The sequence below is a fragment of the Hippopotamus amphibius genome, chromosome 11 (genome assembly GCF_030028045.1).
Source record: "Hippopotamus amphibius kiboko isolate mHipAmp2 chromosome 11, mHipAmp2.hap2, whole genome shotgun sequence".
In the NCBI taxonomy this organism is placed as follows: domain Eukaryota; kingdom Metazoa; phylum Chordata; class Mammalia; order Artiodactyla; family Hippopotamidae; genus Hippopotamus; species Hippopotamus amphibius.
In genome coordinates, this window is record NC_080196.1 from 37,970,896 (window position 1) to 37,988,537 (window position 17,642).

The 17,642-nt window shown below is 45.0% G+C and overlaps 1 protein-coding gene across 1 annotated transcript; it reads left to right on the forward strand.

Annotated features, from left to right (window-relative positions):
• The first annotated feature begins 9,736 nt into the window (after nt 1-9,736).
• SAYSD1 (SAYSVFN motif domain containing 1) lies at nt 9,737-16,665 on the forward strand. The gene is made up of 2 exons (XM_057700703.1): nt 9,737-10,171; nt 15,086-16,665. Exons 1-2 carry the CDS (start codon nt 9,965-9,967, stop codon nt 15,449-15,451), a joined length of 573 nt encoding a protein of 190 aa, XP_057556686.1. The 5' UTR covers nt 9,737-9,964; the 3' UTR covers nt 15,452-16,665.
• The last annotated feature ends 977 nt before the right edge of the window (nt 16,666-17,642 follow it).

The window sequence follows — 17,642 nt, forward strand, 5'->3', positions numbered from 1 at the left end:
GGGAGTGGATTTTGTATGGGAAAAGAAGATGGTGTGGTGACATGATGAAAACTCCAATCAGAGAACCCCTCACCATGGAATCTCTCTCTGTATTTAGCAGCTCCTGGTGAGAAAGGAGACTGAAAGCCAAAGGTAAGTACTATATTGTTTCCCCTGTTATTAACTTCCTAATGGACAGCCCAGATTCACAGAGGGGCTCAGTCCATTGTTCCTACCAGCTGGAATCCCCAGTGTCTCCTACAAACAGACTGTGGGAGGCTGGCTGATTGACGGGCAGGTCAATACCACCTCGAAGCAACCTCAAAGGTCAATGCGTGAGTAAATTTAACCCAAGCCTATCAAGGTAATGGGAGAAAGAGGTTCAAACAAGCTCTGGAGAGTGACCAGAATCAGGAAGAAGGCAGGAGCAAAACTTGTATGTCAGTCTTTTGATATGGAAACAATTTCAATTCAGACCATCTCAGATAAATAGTATCTTCCTTAGTCTAAGAACCTATCAGGGTACCAACTCTCCACATGTATTCCAATTTGTCTGGGTTAGGAAGATCTTCTTTCCTTTCTCTGCTTCTTCCCAGGTCTTCGGTTACCTACCAAGTATGGACCATGCTGGTTTCATATTCTGTTTCCCATGTTAGCTAAGGATCTAGGGTGAGCCAGATACTAGTAGGCACTTCCTATTGGCTCATCTCATCCTGATATCTGCCTGTGAAATATTACCCCTATTTATAGATGAAGAAACAGGGGGACAAGTGCCTTGCTCAAGGCGAAATAAAAATCAGAAGCTGGGGGGTTTTGTTTGTTTTACTTCTGTAGCTCAATGTATTATCACAGCAATCACTCATGGAACCACCACTAAAGTCAAGAGAGAACTTTGTCAACATCCTTTCCCCCTCAAATCACTACCTACTCCTTCCCTACTTCTCTGAAGCCTCTTCTGGTTCCAAACTTCTGCTTTCTCTCTGACTCCATACCCCCTCCCTTAGCCTCCTGGAGCAATAAAGAAAACGAGGGACTTCCCTGTGATTGCACAGGTGTCAGAGCTGGGACTTGAATCTGTGTGTTTGGAGTCCTCTGTAGCCTGGTTGATTTCCTCCTCTCAGCTTACCTAAGTGCTTCCCACCTTTCAAGGCTGATCATGGAGGCTTTTAGAACACCCTTGTCCTCACTGATCTTTTCCTCTACCTGGTGAGTTCCTGACTGTTCCACTGATAGGACACTTAGCAGACAGTGTCTGGCGTTACTCAGCATTTCACATTCTTGTTTCATCTTCCCTGTGAGTTTATAAGCCTTTTTGGAGGCCAGGGGTCACAACTTATACCTGTTTGTATTCATAGAACCTTGAAAGTGGTCTGCACAGAGAAGGAGGCAGAATAAGTGGATTCCTGCGCTCTGGAGTCAGACTCAGGTTCAAATCCTGGTCCTGTTCCTGGCTTGCTGTGTAACATTGAATTAATCTCCATCCACATGCCTTCCTGAAGGGTTGTTGAGAAAATTAAAGTACATAATGATTTTCAGGGTGTAGCATAGTGCCTGGCACACATTAATCATTCTGCAAAGGTCAACTATTAAATGGAACCCAACAAGTATTTACTATTGATAGTGAATTACTCAACTGGTCTTCAGGGTTAAAAAAAGTTTTTTTAAAGAAAGAACTAAGTTAGAACATCTCTTTTCCATAGGATACAAGTCTAGAAAAGCAATACACAAGTTGGAAGGAGGCTGGCTCTTGGGTAGGAATAGCCTCACTTCTCCTCCATCATGTTCACCTTACTACGGAAGCAATAATGGCTCCCTAGTGTGCAGAGCAATGAAATGACTAACGGCTGAGCCGGTGACCGCTAGGCAGAGTCAGGGGCCCTGGCTGTGTTCCTGCTGCTAAGTCATGCAGAAGACGCCAGCTTTACCTCCAAGCCTCAGCAGCAGCTAATGCTGTTAGGATGAAAGATGGGTCCATTTGGGCCCTAAACTTTGGTGTTCAGGTACTCTAGAAGGTCAATGGCTGGAGAGTAAATACAAGGGCTGAAGCAGGAGTTTCCAGGCAAGAGGCTGAGCAGCTGTCAACAATCAGGAAATATACCACTCTGGGTGCATGTGCATGCTTTAACCAAACAGTCCATTTCTTCAAAGGACTTTAAAGGGCAAAAGCTTGCCTTCCTTCCAACTTTACTCCCATACATAACTGCACAGGAGAAAGCTCACCTGAAACACAGCACCTATTGCTTTCTTTATGCCCATTCTCAACTTGCAAAGACATTCTTCTTTAAACACTTTCAGAAAAAAATTAAGGAGAGTTTTGGGATGGGATTTACATAGAGATTATCTTTTCTGTAATTCCGTGAGCTATGTCTGATCACCTGTCCTGCAAGTCATAGGAGGCATTTCTCTGCGCATCACTGCTAAGCACAATAGAACTCAAAACAGAACAAAGTAAGGCACGTCAGTTGGGTGACAAACTGTTATAACCTGAGACTTTGGAAGCTAAGAGGAGTTAAGGAGATGCAGAAGAGGGTAATGAGGAAGCTTCAGATAATGGGATCAGGCAGGACTGACTGAAAAAACAGCAGTGACTGCTGGGCTCTTTTGGACACAAGACCCCTGTAATTGGGTAGGGGGGTGGGGGCACAAGAAGGCAAAACTCAAACCAGCAGTAGATGTCAGGCCAAAGCAAGTTGTGACCATCAAGCCAGGAGTGGGTGGGGCAAAGGGGTCATGTGGCAATACTTTCCAAAGCAAATGCAAAAGATAGTGCTATAAGGAAATGAACTATCACCAGAAATATTTATTTTCTACAGCAATGCCCAGGAATTATACCTCATTGATGTATAAACCTCATCAGCTTACCTCCTCTGGCCTCAGTTTCCCCATATTTAAATCTGAAGAAATCGTACTACTCCCCAGTCTGAGTTAGTGACCCTCATCTGCTCCCTCAGACCTCCATGCGTAGTTGTCTATTAATGAGTCTGCCTCCCCAACTAGGCCTTAAACTCCTAAGGGTAGGTACTGTATTTTATTCCTCTCTGCATCCTTAAAGCCTGGCACAGGGCCTGGCTTATAGCAGGTGTTCAATCAACATTTATCGACTGAACGGTCTCTAAAGTCCTTGGAAGAAAGAATCATAGAATGACTGGATCAGTTGTTCTGATTCTGTCCTCCACAGAGCTCAACATAAAGTATGGGCCAAATCACCTCCCCAGGAGCTGTCCTGGTCAGGCTGCTTCAGTTGAAGCACAGTGGCCTCCCCTCCCCTTCCTTTCTCTTTTTTTAACTTCTTTATTCCCATCTTCAAATGTCATCCTCCTTGGACTGTACCACTCTAAAGCCCTTGTGCTTGCTTCAAACCTCAATACTGGAGGTCTCATAAATGTGAAATGCCAACTAGCCCTCTCATTTACTTGTCTTTCTGCAACCAAGTCCATAGACCTTGCTAAGGTCTTACGTAGTCTGACCTTAGATTCTCTTGAAAGCAGATCCTGAGATAATGATTTGAAAGGAAGAGGCTTACTGGGGAAGTGATTCCAGGGAGCGCTGATAGTGGAGCAGGGAAGTGAGACAGGAAAGGGAAGAAAGGTGACATAGGATGCTTTAATGAGCAGGTACTGCTTGGGCAACTGAGGCTCACTCCTCCTGAAGACCCCTGGAAACTCTGTGGAACGTACCTCAAGTCATGCCTATGAGGAGTGGGGGAGCTGGGGTATTTATCCACCAACTCCCATGCAAAATTGATTGATGGCTGTTTGAGGGTTGGGGGGATTAACCCCCCCCCCCACTGCTAGTGTGCCTCATGCACTAGTTAAACACACTCCTGCAGGCAGAGAAAGCCCCCAGGGGCTTGTAGAAGCAAGTCCTCGGCATGTACAGCAATGGATCTGGCCAGGAGCACCAACACCTTACGCGACACCTTCTAGTCTGATGCCCCAAAGTCTCCCATCTGCTCATGCCAGTTTGCTCTACTTGGAGTAAAACAAAGTTCTCCAGGTGGAAGAGACTTGGTAATCTTCTACATTAACCAAATCCCTCTTCAATGCAGAGTCCTCTCTACAACATTCCTGACAAGTTGTTTGTCAGCCTTGGCTTGAATGCTGCTAGTGTCAGGGAACTCACTGCACTGAAATTATTCCAGCAACTCACTATTTCTGGAATAACTGAGTTGCTGAAAAATCCTCCCTCCCCCCTCCTTTTTTTTTTTTAAAGATTCCACATTTGTCACCTTGTAATTTCCAACTGTTGGCCTTAGTTCTGCCTTTTGTAGCCACACAAAGTGATTCTGCTCCTCCATTCACAATAGCCCTTTTAAGAGTTTCTAAAACTAACTGGTATGTTTTCACTATGACTCTCCTTCTCCAGCCCATATCATCCACTGCCTTTACTACTCTTACTAAAATATGGTCTTGGGACTTCCCTGATGGCGCAGTGATTAAGAACCCACCTGCCAATGTAGGGGATACGAGTTCGATCCCTGGTCTGAGAAGATCCTACATGCCACGGAGCAACTAAGCCCGTGTGCCACAATTACTGAGCCTGAGCTCTATAGCCCTCGAACCACAACTACTAAGCCCAAGTGCTACTACTGAAGCCCGTGCACCTAGAGCCTTTGCCCTGCAACAAGAGAAGCCACCGCAATGAGAAGCCCGTGCACCGCAACAAAGAGTAGCCCCCCGCTCGCTGCAACTAAAGAAAGCCCATGCACAGCAACAAAGACCCAATGCAGCCAAAAAATAATAATAATAATTAATTAATTAAAAAGAATAATAAAATAAAATATGGTTTTTAGACCAGTCATTCTCAACCAGGAGCAAATTTGCCTCCAGTGGGGGGGGGGGGGGGCATTTGGCACTGTCTGGAGACATTTTTGGCTGTTATAACTACCAAGGAGCACTATTCACAAGTACAGGTTGGGGCCAGGGATGTTGCTAAGAATCCTACAAGATACAGGACAGCCCCCACAACAAAGCATTACCTAGCCCAAAATGTCTAAAATACCAAGGCCAAGAAACCCTGCTCTAGAAACATCATTACCCAGGCCACTCTCCTCTGGACATTGCTATGGCTTGTCATATAAAGCACAGTGCTCAGAACTTGACATGTCATACCTGCAGAGACAGAACCAAAGAATGCATGAGAGCATGGGGGTCCTCTCTCACTCTGACAATGGGATTGACTATAGCAGCTGAAGCATCCACTACATATGCCCCTCCTCCCCAGTCTGGGGTCAGGGAAAAGCTCCAAGTCGTATTGAAACAAACTGCTCTCAAGCCAACAATTAGGAAATAAAAACAAAGACATAAAAACATAAATGCAAATCTAGGAGGTAGCGTTTCCTCTGAGCATTTACACAACCCTTTAATCACAACAAGTTGAATCAAATTCGTTTTAGTTTATTTTCTCACCCTAAAGATATAATTGTAGATTTTTCTATAAAATTTTTGTTACCTGAAAATATGATAAATTGTCTTTTATATTTTCATCCATGATGCTCCTAAAAACATCAGACAGGACAGACTGATGATCCATTTCTTTATTCTTTTTGGGTAAGGCTGTGTTGACCAGCTATGAAGTCACTTAATTGTAGCTTACATTTATTTATTTGATCTAAGAAAACACCAGATCTAGATGGTTTTACTACTAAGTCTTATCAAACATTCAAGAACCAGTTAATTCCTATTTTATTCAAACTGTTCTAAAAAATGGGGAGTGTGGGGGAGATGGAGGCTACAGCTTATTTCATAAAGCTAGTATAATCCTAAAACCAAAACCTTTTAAGAAGTGTGTGAAAAAAAACCTATAGGAAAATCTCATCAATGCATGTAGATACAAAATTCCTTAAAGATTACCAAACTGGATCTAGCTTTGAATTTTATATTTTATAAAGTGGCTGAGTTTTGTTTATTCCAGGAATGTAGGATTGTTTAACAGGAAGTCTATTAACATAACTTACTACATTAATAGATTGAAGAGGTGGGGGAGGAGTCAGGAATGAACCACAGGCACACAGAGAAACTTTCTTTTCTTTTCTTTTTTTTTTAAAAGTAGCTCTTTCTGTGTAATAAAACCCACAACATTTCTGTGATATGAAATAAACATTTAGTTTTCATACATCTTGGGTAAGCCGGGGGCAGCTATTTTGGGCTGGGCTCAGCTGGTCAGTGAGTGAGCTGGGTGACCATATCCACAAAACTCTCATTATTCTTGGACCAGCTGGCTAGTTGTTGCAAGTTCATCTCATGGCAGTGCAGAGTATTAAGAGGGCACACTCAATAGGACAAACACATTTCAAGCCCCCCTACTTGTATAATACCTGCCAACACCCATTTGGCAAAAACAACTTACATGGTTGAGTTCAAACTCAAAGAATGGGGACATATACTCTCCATGTCATGAATACTAGGAGGGCATGTGGGTATTTTGGGGGGTATATTTGTAAACTTATAATTTACAAATATGATATATATATACACACATTACATGTATGTTTATTATGTGTCCTATTTATATATATTATACTTGGTATATGCAAAGTATTTCATAATAAAACTCAAATTCACACATTAAGTACACTTCGGGACCCTTCTTACTTACTAGTGTCATAATCTTATCCAAAAAGGAAAAGGAGTTAGTTTGGCAGGAGGCGTTCTTCATGATCATCTCTTTCACCTTCACTTTTTCCCATTCTTTCAGCCTCTTTCGAAAAAGTTTAAAGAGGTTTACAAAGCACTGAGGCAAAATAAATTTATAATCAGAATACAAAGCAAGGGGAAAATAAGGTTACTGAAGCAAGATGGAGCTAAAAATGCCATTAGCACTTGGCTGGATATTCTGTTTGCTCCTTTTATCCTCTTCCCACCCTTCTAACTGTTTAAGGGCTCCTTCATCTCGGGCTTCTCCTACAGCTATAGGTCTCACTGATCTGATGACCACTCTGTTCTCTTGCTGCTTGAGGCCCAGAGGCTGGTAACACTTCCTGTGAACTTCCTGCCTGGCTCCCTTAATCTCGCCACCTCTTTGTAACACAAAGCTCTCCTTACTTAACCTTTTTAAAGTTGCCATATTTCCTGCCAGAGACCCTGATATCAATAGCCCACAAATCCTATGCCTGAAGTCTAAATGCCTACCAGAAGTAGATGACAAATACAGCTCTAAGGTCTCAGTGTGATTATCAAGTGGGAAATACAATCCATGAGTCACCAGTCCCTTCAGTGAAGCAGATCTACTCTGGACACCATGATGGGCAAGAAATGTCTTGTGGCTTCTCAATGTCAGGTCATTGTGGTATAACATCTGCCGAGACCAGCTCGGCGACTCGAGGTGAGTGACGGGTGCTGCAAGCTTGAAGAAGACACAGACACAGACTGAAAAGAAAAGTGGGACCGGGGGTCTCAAGACCTCTCGGATCAAGAGCCCCGCTGACTCATCCCAGGCTGCTTTTATTGAGTTCGTGGGCTAACATTCTCAGGTTACACTCATAAACAATCAAAGGCCTCACATGACTGAGGCAATTATCTTTGTTTACTTCCTGGGTCCGAGTTGAGCAGGTGTGGATTTGAGCTGGGGGTGGAGAGCAAAACAGCCCTGGGGGCAGGAGACCTCTCTCAGATATTGGGGGTCTGTGCCCCACCCGTGTTGGCCCCTCTGCGACTGTGCCTGTCTTAGGTTGTTCCTCCCTTGAGGAATCTTACCCGTCTCTGGCTAACCAGTCATCCTCCAGGGCCAAACACGGTGATATAAGGAAGGTTCTATGCACCACCCCTGTTGGCCCCTCTGCGGCTGTGCCTGTCTTAGGTTGTTCCTCCTCTGAGGAATCTTACCCGTCTTTGGCTAACCAGCCATCCCTCATGACCAAACAGGGTGATATTAGTCTCCACGCCCCGCACCCTCAGCTCCTCCACTGCTCAAGCAGGACATTCTGAATCCCATCGCTCGGCCCACATCAAAAAGGTTCCCGAATGTCTTCCCACAAACATCCCCATCTTTTCTGTCTCACAGACCATCTCTAATTATTCAGGGCTCAGACCTCATATATCTTCTTATCCACATTCACTCCCTAGTTGATCTCATGGCTTTAAATATCACACACATGCTGATGACTCCCAATATGTATCTCCAGTTCTGAATTCCAGTTTTCACTATCCAGTTGCCTACAGTTTGTCCAATAGGCATCTCAAACTCTTGGCATGTCCAAAACAGAACTCGCCAAGTTTGTCAAATAATCCTCTCTTCCTAGTCTTCCTCCATCTCAGTAGAGGACCTTGGCATCTTTCACTTGGTTTGCTCAGGTGTGTGGATTGCTGGGGAGAGGGGCTGGCAGAAATCCATCATCCTTGATTCTGTTTTCTCACACTCCACATCCAATCCAGCTGCACATCATGTTGGCTCAGATATTAAAAAATATGTTCAGAATCTGACCAATTTTCACCACCTCCATCATACCCACTCTAGTTCCAACTGCCCAGACTCTCTTATACTACTGTATTTGCTCCTAACTGGTTTCCCTCCTTCTATACTTGCCTTCTTCCAGGGCCCCACCTCCAGCAGCCAGTGTGATCCTTTAAAAAACATCAGGTCATGTCATCTCCTACTCAGAATCCTCCAGTTGCTTACCATCATGCTCAAAATGCAGTACAAAGTCTCCACCATGGCCTGTATGGCCTTATATGATCTGACCCTTGATGTTCTCTGAGCAGGTCAAGCAAAGTACTTGTGGTCTCAGGACCTTTGCACTTGCTGATTCCTCTGATTGAAACACTCTTCTCCAGATATCTACATACCTCCACCACTCATCTCATTTAGGTCTCTGCTCATATGGCAACTCCTCAGAGAAGCCTTCCCTGGTCATTGGCTCAAAACAGCCCCACCATCCTTATTCCGTACTTTACTTTCCTTCACAGCACAAATCAGTACCTGACATTACATTAAATATAAATATGTAATTTTGCATTTGTCTTCCTATTTAGAACGTTAAGCGCTAGGAAAACAAGGGTTTCTTTCCTTCACCCCAGCATCCCTGGTACGATACTTGACACATAGAGGGCTCTCGATAAATATTTTCTAAGTGAATGAAAGACTCCATTCTAGTTTATCTGGTTTCTTGACTCACACTCAGCAAGATCCACGAAATATCTGTCTCAATTACGTGAGTGGCACTTAGCTAGATGCTTAGAACTTTAAAAACCTAACAGTCCATGACCTGAACTGTGACCTTTTGGGTGAGTAGTGATTGGGAGAAGGCACAAGGGAGCCCTCAGGGTACTAGAATACCCTGAGGTATTGTGTTGCATTTTTCATCTGGGTAGTAGTTATATAGGTGTACACCTAAGTATAGACCTGTTGGGCCAAACACTTCAGATTTGTGTATTTTAAGTTGCACCCCAATAAAGTATTTGTTTTGCTTTGAGTTTCTGGCCTATCTAGACACATCAACAGGTCGTTTCCAACGCGGTAGACCTATGAGAGGTCTGCACAGCCTGCCTGCCATGTGAGCAGTGAGAAAACCACCCTCCAAAGTGCTAAGATTGGCAAACCCGCTACAAGGAAAAGGGTAGGCTGTATCCTGCCTTTCTTCTGACACCAGAACATCCCACGGATCACGGGTCTTCTTTAATGTCCTGGGGCCACTTTCTCAATCTGGTGCTCAAATGCTAGAGGATGCTCCACCAGTTATGGACCAGATCCCTGAAGTGAGATGGAGCACAGCAGAGCTTAGCCCAGGGCAAGAGAGGGGAACAGTGAGGCAGCCTTTATGCTTTAGATTCTTAACCACACAGCTCGAGGGAGTGAACACCGCGTCCACGCGTTTGGAGGGAACACTAACTGTACGCGCAGCCCACAGAACCTCACAAATCCCACGCACGCCCGGCAGGGGGCCCGTGCCCGCATTGCGCACGCGCAGCAAAGAGCCGCCACTACGCAGGCGCACAGCAGCACGGCGCCGGGCAAACGGGGGACTGGGCCCTGCGAGCGGGCGCGCGCCATGGAGCAGCGGTTAGCTGAGTATCGGGCGGCCCGGAAGCGAGCCGGGCAGGCGACTGAACCTGGCACTTCGAGCCAGCGTGCACAAACCTCGAGGGCGAAGGCGGAAGCAGATGAGACGCCAAAGGCGGCCCCAGGCTGGCTAAAACGGTTCCTGGTGTGGAACCCGAGGCCCGCGAGTGGCCAGGCCCAGCCCAGCCTCGTTCAGGTGAGAGGAGGGAGGCCTCGCCCCCGCGTACCCGGCTTCAAAGCTGCCGACGTGGCCTCCCGGGCAATTCCGCTGAGGCCCCGCCCCGCCGCCACGTGGGGGCACGCACCCTCTTCGCCCCCTGCTGCGTCCAGGCGCGGCCGGGCCCGCAGGCCACGCCCCCGCCGCTGGGTCCCCGCGGGGCCTTCGCTGGCGGGGCGGGGCGGGGCTGTGGCTCCTCCCGCCGGCTCGGGGGCGGGGCCGCGCATCTCCTGCCCCGCCTGTGGGCCCTGATAAGCGGCTGCGACGTTTTCCCTCCAGCCAGAGACCCACGCAGCTCCCGCTCCAGGCTTGAAGCGGGGGTCTAGGGTCCTGGAAGAAAGCACCTCCGCCCTTGTATTCTTCACAGCTGGTTGAGTTATTGCTGTGCCCCGGTGGCTTTGGGAAACCTCTCCACAACCGTGTGGGGCCACAGCCCTCTGCTAATGGAGGGTAAAAGGTCTAATTGGATAGTGATAAAAATGGCAGTAATTAAGGCTTCATTTGATTTCGCACCTGGGCCACATGCAGCCAGTCCCCCAAATAGCCCGTGCTTTAGAAATGGCATTTGAATACAAAACTCACGAAAGTGTGGTAGCTGTAACTGCCCGTGGTGGCATGTACTTGTATATCGCTACTGAACTAGCGAAGCACTATTCAAGTTTAACAATGAACGTTCAAGGCGAAAACAATATATAGATTATTATGATAGCCTTTTCACCCTATGAGTCTTCGATAATTTCTTATTCACGCCTCAGTATCTTCGTTTTCACTCATGAGTAAAGTGGCAAGGTGACTTGAGTGTGAGATTGGAGCATCTATGTGGGAATACAGCACAAAACATCGAGGGAATATTTGTGCTGTGAGGCGATCTGTGACATGGCTTTTGTCCCTCCTAAGTGCAATAAGAGCCAAAAATCGCTTTTGAAAATTAAAATGTACCTCACTCCTCTTAAAATTACTTAATTTCATCTATCATTGAACCACATCTGGTTTTAAGGAATTTTTTTTTTAATCAAGGAGAACTTACCATTGCTCAATTTGGATTAGATATGCTGCATGGCCCCCAGGGTTCCAACTGACTTGCAGAAAGAGAGTGCAGCAGGTTCAAACAGTCCATTTCCTTGCACACAGTTTGCCTCAGGATTTTATTGTTGATTAGACCTCACTTAGCACAATTGCTTAGGATTTTAGAATCCATTTCCTCTACCCATTTTCCTTCTCACAGTTACAAAACAGTATCTGGCCCACACAATGAGTTTTTGACTGTGTATCTCATTTCCAAAGGAATATGAGATCATTGAGTTGGATCTAGAGAAGCTGAACTTGGAGAAAGTTTTCATTATTAAAAACCCAAAAGCTAATGGCCTGACAAAGGGATGAGAGGACATGCTGGATCTCCAGTGCTTCTTATTAATTACTCAGTTTTTCATAAGGGACTTTGAAGCTCATTTTCATTGACTCAGTTATCACTCCTGGGTTTGCTCTGGGGTGAAATTCTCATTAAATTGTTTTTTTCTCCCCTAATTTATAATTTATCTCTACCTAATAATTTTGGTGACACACAGTGGCTTGTCAGAGATTTCTTTAGGCTTCTATTTGTAATTACTTCTTTTTGCTGGCCATTGATAAGGAAGCATCTGCCTCCTCTTTCCCTCACTCTCGACTTTAGCTTGGGGAAAAGCAGTCCCCCCAAATAAAATATTTCTTTCTGTGACAAGCATCTACCACATTAGGACAGAAATGCCCATAACTTTTAAAAAATCCTGCCCAGCCCCCCACCCTTCCCCCCTCTCCCTCTCCAGGTCCCCAGTGCACATCTGGCCCCAAGGTCCATTGCCCACACTCATCCTGCAATTCCTACCCTCCAAGTCTTCGCTCAGGTTGGCCCCCTGCTCAAATGCTCTCCGTCTTCGGCGTCACCTGGCCAAGCACAGCCTTTGCATCAACCCCCTCAAATCCAAAAGTCATCTTCTCCCTTTCCAAAGGGAGCATTTGTTCATGTAGTATAATCTCATCATGTGCCCACTATGTTCTAGCTACTTTCCTGTGTCCCAGGAGACAGTGCGATAAAGACAAAGCCCTGCTGTCAGGCCTTGCCTTTGAGTTGAAAGAACAGAATGATGAATGCTACAAAACGGGGGTGGGAACCCAGGGTGCTGTGATAGTGAATCGGGGGTGAGGAATGCAGAGTGCCACTTTAAATTGGGTGGGCAGGGAGGACCTCACTGAGGAGGTGACCTCACCATTTTTGTAAGAAGGAGCCACTCTTGCAGAAACCTGGGACAAGGCCAAGGGCCCATGTGGTGATGTTTTGCTGAGGTTTGTAGAAGAAGCCAGCCAGGGCTTTCCTCTCAGAGGGAACCACAAGTGCAAAGGCCCTGAGGTGGGAAGCAGCTTGGTATTTGAGGAACGGAAGTCCCTTCCCTAAACTGCACCATATGTGTTGTGGTAATGGTGGTGACCACAAATGCTTCCACACACAGCTTTTACAACAGAAGGCATACTGGTTCTAAAACAAATGCCAGATGAGGCAGAGGAATTTCCCTATCCCCCTTCTTCTTTGTTTGTTCCCTTTGCCAGTTCATTTAACACCCCTACCCCACCTCATCTCCTTCTAGCTCTCTAACCCTTCCCCTTACCATCCCCCATAAAGGCTTTGATTTAGTAAAAAGGGCTTTGGAGGGAGCTCATCCTAGGATCCTAGACCAATCTCATCTCTACCTGTCACCAGCTGTGTGACTTTAGGGGAGTTGCTTACATCTCAGCATTTTCTTATCAGTAAATTGGGAATAATACTACTTGCATGCTGGATTACAGGAGCTCAGGCATCTTGAAGGCACTCAGTGGGCATAGCATTATTCTTGTTATACTCCTTCAATAATAAAATAAATTCAGTTTACTGCGAGTTGCCAGTCATACACATTTAAGATGTATTCTGTATCCATCAGTCCATCATTTCTCTCCAACTTCCATGTCACCATCCTAATCTCTGCCTGGTCCTCTCTTGCTGAGCCTCCTGCGTGAGCTACTAACAATTTCCTTTCTTCTACTCTTGCAGTCCATTTTCTGCCTGGCAGTCAGGATAGTCTTAAATATTAATTGGATTATATTAGTTCCCTGCTAAGACCTTCAGTGATTTTCCTATTGTGCACACTGGTTAAATCTGATAGGGACATTTATTTATTAAATAAATGTGTGTGGGGGGGTGTTGATTATATCTTAAGGACCTTTCCAATCTAGTTGAAAAGGTAATAATTACAATATTGATACTAAAAATGAAAGGTTTCATAATATAGAATTTCTGATGCAACATGGATCATATGACCTATATTTTTTATCGAGACCACATAATATTTGTGATCCCTTTTAAATTGCCCCGTGAAGCATAAGGGATATAATTGAAAAAATGAGCTACAAGTCTGCTACGTATTGAGAACTTATGTGTGGGGTACCGTGTTTGGCTCTGGAGACCCCGAAAGATAATAAGTGGTAGCATGGGGCCTCGTGCAACAATCTAGGGACACGTGTGACCTATATTGAAAGAGACACTTGAATGACAAATGGTTCGCTGCTCAGTAAGAAAGAGAGCCATTAGAGCTCTAGGAGGCAGAGGGGGCACCCTCCCTGATGGCCAAGGAGTTCAGGGCATATACAGTTCACCAGCCATGTTTGCCTGGGGGAAGCAAGCTGCCAAGGAATGGAGAGGAAGCCGAGGCTGTTCCTGGCCACAGACGGGCAATGTCTTTGGGTCGTAAGACCGGCTGAACTGGAGTAGAGGGATCATTTATAGAGCAATAGATTGTGGATCATGTTGTTCGGGAAACTTTTTAGACCACCGTTTTACAAACTGTAAGTCATGACTCATTAGTGGGTGGTGAAATCAATTTAGGGGATCTAGTCCTCTGTTAAAACTAAATTTAAAAAATTGAATAGAAAATCAAAGCTTCATATGTAATGAAGGTATTTGTTGATTTCTGATCTCCCCCCCCAGCCCCGAGATATATCTATATAGATATATAGATATATATATATGCTGGGTTGCAGTACAAAATGTATTTCTTATTGTGAGTCATACCCAAAAAAAGTTGGGGAAACACTGGACTGGAGATCAAGCTCCCTAAAGCTCCTTAAACACCTGTGTCTCCCATTAGCACCCAGCGCAGGGGCCTCTGTACTGGCATTTCTGTCCGTTGAGTGAATGCAAGGCCTTGGATTCCAGCCCAAGGAGTTTAAATTTTAACCTGTAGGCAATAAAAATTTGTCAAAGGTTTGTGAGCAGGAGGTTGATGGGTGTTTAGCAGATCCAGTTAGCAGCTGTACATAGGATGGTTTGGGGAGGGAAGAGTTAGGTGGGGAGAACAGGAGATCCTGGGGGCGTGTAGGGTGGTCACAGGGGATGGAAGGTGACAGTGACTTTCTTTTTAATGTGTGGAAGGGATTTTTGTTTCCTGTTTCTGGTATAGTCCTCATTTTAGAATCATGTCACTCAACACAATTTCAGCTTGTCTAGTCAAATCAAACATACATTGATTCTGTGTGCAAAGCATGTGCCTAGCTACTGCCTTATCAATTACGGGGGAGTTTCTGTTCGGAGCCCAGATTAACTCCTGTTAGCAGCAGACTAATCTGAGGAAATGTCTGCCTCAGATGGGAATCCTTCTGAACGCTGTAAGGGTTTCATCGGGTCACATCTCACTGATCGGTTTTGATTCTGTTGGAGTGGCACGTAGAGGGGCTCTATGGAGATGGTTGTCTTGGAGACCCCGGCAAGAAAATAGATGCCAATGAGCCGGAAGCCTTTCCCGAGCAAGGACAGCTGTCTCTCCAGATCGGTGTTGATCCTCCCGGTCCCGCTGCCTTTTGTTCTTACTCTGGTTTGTTTGTGTGTCCTAGGGAGCGGCTCGGCCTGGGGGCCGCGTGTCACAGCCACGGCGGATTCCAGCCGAGCCCCCGCCCGCGCGGCCCCTGCCGCCCCCACCCCCAAGGAACCGGTCTTTCCTGAGCAACATCACCTTCTTGAAGGTGCTCCTCTGGTTGGTCCTGCTGGGGCTGTTTGTGGAACTGGAATTTGGCCTGGCCTATTTTGTCCTGTCCCTCTTCTACTGGATGTACGTGGGGACACGAGGCCCCGAGGAGAAGACGGAGGGGGAGAAGAGCGCGTACTCCGTGTTCAACCCGGGCTGCGAGGCCATCAAGGGCACCCTGACTGCCGAGCAGCTGGAGCGCGAGCTGCACCTGAGACCCCAGCAGGGGAGATAGGACCAGCCCTGCGGTCGGCTGGCCTCCCAGGGTCCTAACCCCTGAGGTGCCAACTTGTGGGCTTGACTGAGGACAGCTTGCGGGTCAGTTCTGTGACCACGCAGCACCACACTCTTTCCCCGATCGCCTGCTGCAGTTTTATATTAGGACTTCTTTTTGGTTTTGGTGAAACTCCCAGAAAGACACTCACTGTGGGTCTGATGCAATTTATAAAAATTACACACTCAAGAAAGGAGACCTGTTTGTCTCTTTGAGAGAGGTGATTTTTTTAGAACACCAGGAGGGCATTGGGGAGATAACTGTTTGAAATATCCAACTGTTCGAAGTAATGGTTTCATACATCAGGACTGTATAAAATAAATATTCTTTTTAAGTCTTTTTTTTAATTATTTTTCGTTGAAATATAGTTGATTTACAATGTTGTGTAGTTTCAGGTGTACAGCAAAGTGATTCAGTTATATATATATATATATATATATTTGTTTTTTTTTCTTCTTCTTCTTCAGATTCTTTTCCCATATAGGTTACTACAAAATATTGAGTAAGTTCCCTGTGCTATACAGTAAGTCCTTGTTGTTTTTCTATTTTATATACAGTAGTATGTATCTGCTAATTCCAAATTCCTAATTTATCCCTCCCCTGCTACCTTTCCCCTTCCATAACCATAAATTTGTTTTCTATGTCTGTGAGACTGTTTCTGTTTTGTAAATAAGTTCATTTGTATCATTTTTTAGATTCCACATATAAGTGATATCATATGGTATTAGTCTTTCTCTTTCTGATTTACTTCACTTAGTGTGATAATCTCTAGGTCCATCCATGTTGCTGCAAATGGCATTCTTTCATTCTTTTTTAATGGGTGAGTGGTATTCTATTATATATATACCACAACTTCTTTATCCAGTCCTCTGTCAGTGGACATTTAGGTTGCTTCCCTGTCTTGGCTATTGTAAATAGTGCTACAATGAAGAGGAGTGGGGTACATGTATCTTTTTGAATTATGGTTTTCTCCAGGTATATGCCCAGGAGTGGGATTGCTGGATCATATTGCATCTCTATTTTTAGGTCTTTGAGGAACCTCCATACTGTTTTAGATAGTGGCTGCACCAGTTTACATTCCCAGCAACAGTGTAGGAGGGTTCCCTTTCCTCTACACCCTCTCCAGCATTTATTATTTGTAGACTTTTTAATGATGGCCATTTTGACTGTTGTGAGGCCATACATCATTGTAGTCTTTTTTTTTTTTTTTTAATAAATTTATTTATTTATTTTATTGGCTGTGCTGGGTCTTTTTTGCTGTGCGCGGGCTTTCTTTTAGTTGTGGTGAATGGGGGCTACTCTTCGTTGTGGTGCGCGGGCTCCTCATTGCCGTGGCTTCTTTTGTTGCAGAGCACGGGCTCTAGGCATGTGGGCTTCAGTAGCTGCAGCACATGGGCTCAGTAGTTGTGGCTCACGGGCTCTAAAGCGCAGGCTCAGTAGTTGTGGCGCACGGGCTTAGTTTCTCCGCGGCATGTGGGATCTTCCTGGAGGAGGGACCAAACCCATGTCCCCTGCGTTGGCAGGCAGATTCTCAACCACTGCGCCACCTAGGAAGCCCCTCATTGTAGTCTTGATTTGTATTTCTCTAATAATTAGCAATGTTGAGCATCTCTTCATGTGCCTTTTGGCCATCTGTGTGTCTTCTCTGGAGAAATGTCTTTTTAGATCTTCAGCCCATTTTTTGATTGGATTGTTTGTTTTTTTGATATTGAGCTGTTTGAGCTGTTTGTAAATTTTGGAGATTAATCCCTTGTCAGTTGCATCATTTGCAAATATTTTCTCCCATTATGAAGGTTGTCTTTTTGTTTTGTTTATAGTTTCCTTTGCTGTGTGAAAGCTTTTAAGTTTAATTAGGTCCTATTTGTTTATTTTTGTTTTCATTTGCATTACTCTAGGAGACATCCGAAAAGATATTGCTACGATTTATGTCAAAGAGTGTCCTGCCTATATTTTCCTCTAGGAGTTTATAGTATCTGGTCTTACATTTAGGTCTTTAATCCATTTTGAGTTTATTTTTGTGTATGGTGTCAGACAGTGTTTTAATTTCACTCTTTTACAAGTAGTTGTCCAGTTTTCCCGGCACCACTTATTGAAGAAACTGTCTATTTTCTGTTGTATATTCTTGTCTTCTTTGTTATAGGTTAATTGACCG

Bases quoted from the DNA above. Each gene is read 5' to 3' on its own strand.
- SAYSD1 (XM_057700703.1), top strand. From the start codon at position 9,965: ATGGAGCAGCGGTTAGCTGAGTATCGGGCGGCCCGGAAGCGAGCCGGG. The intron at 10,172-15,085 runs GTGAGAGGAGGG...TGTGTGTCCTAG, and splicing joins CCCAGCCCAGCCTCGTTCAG to GGAGCGGCTCGGCCTGGGGG.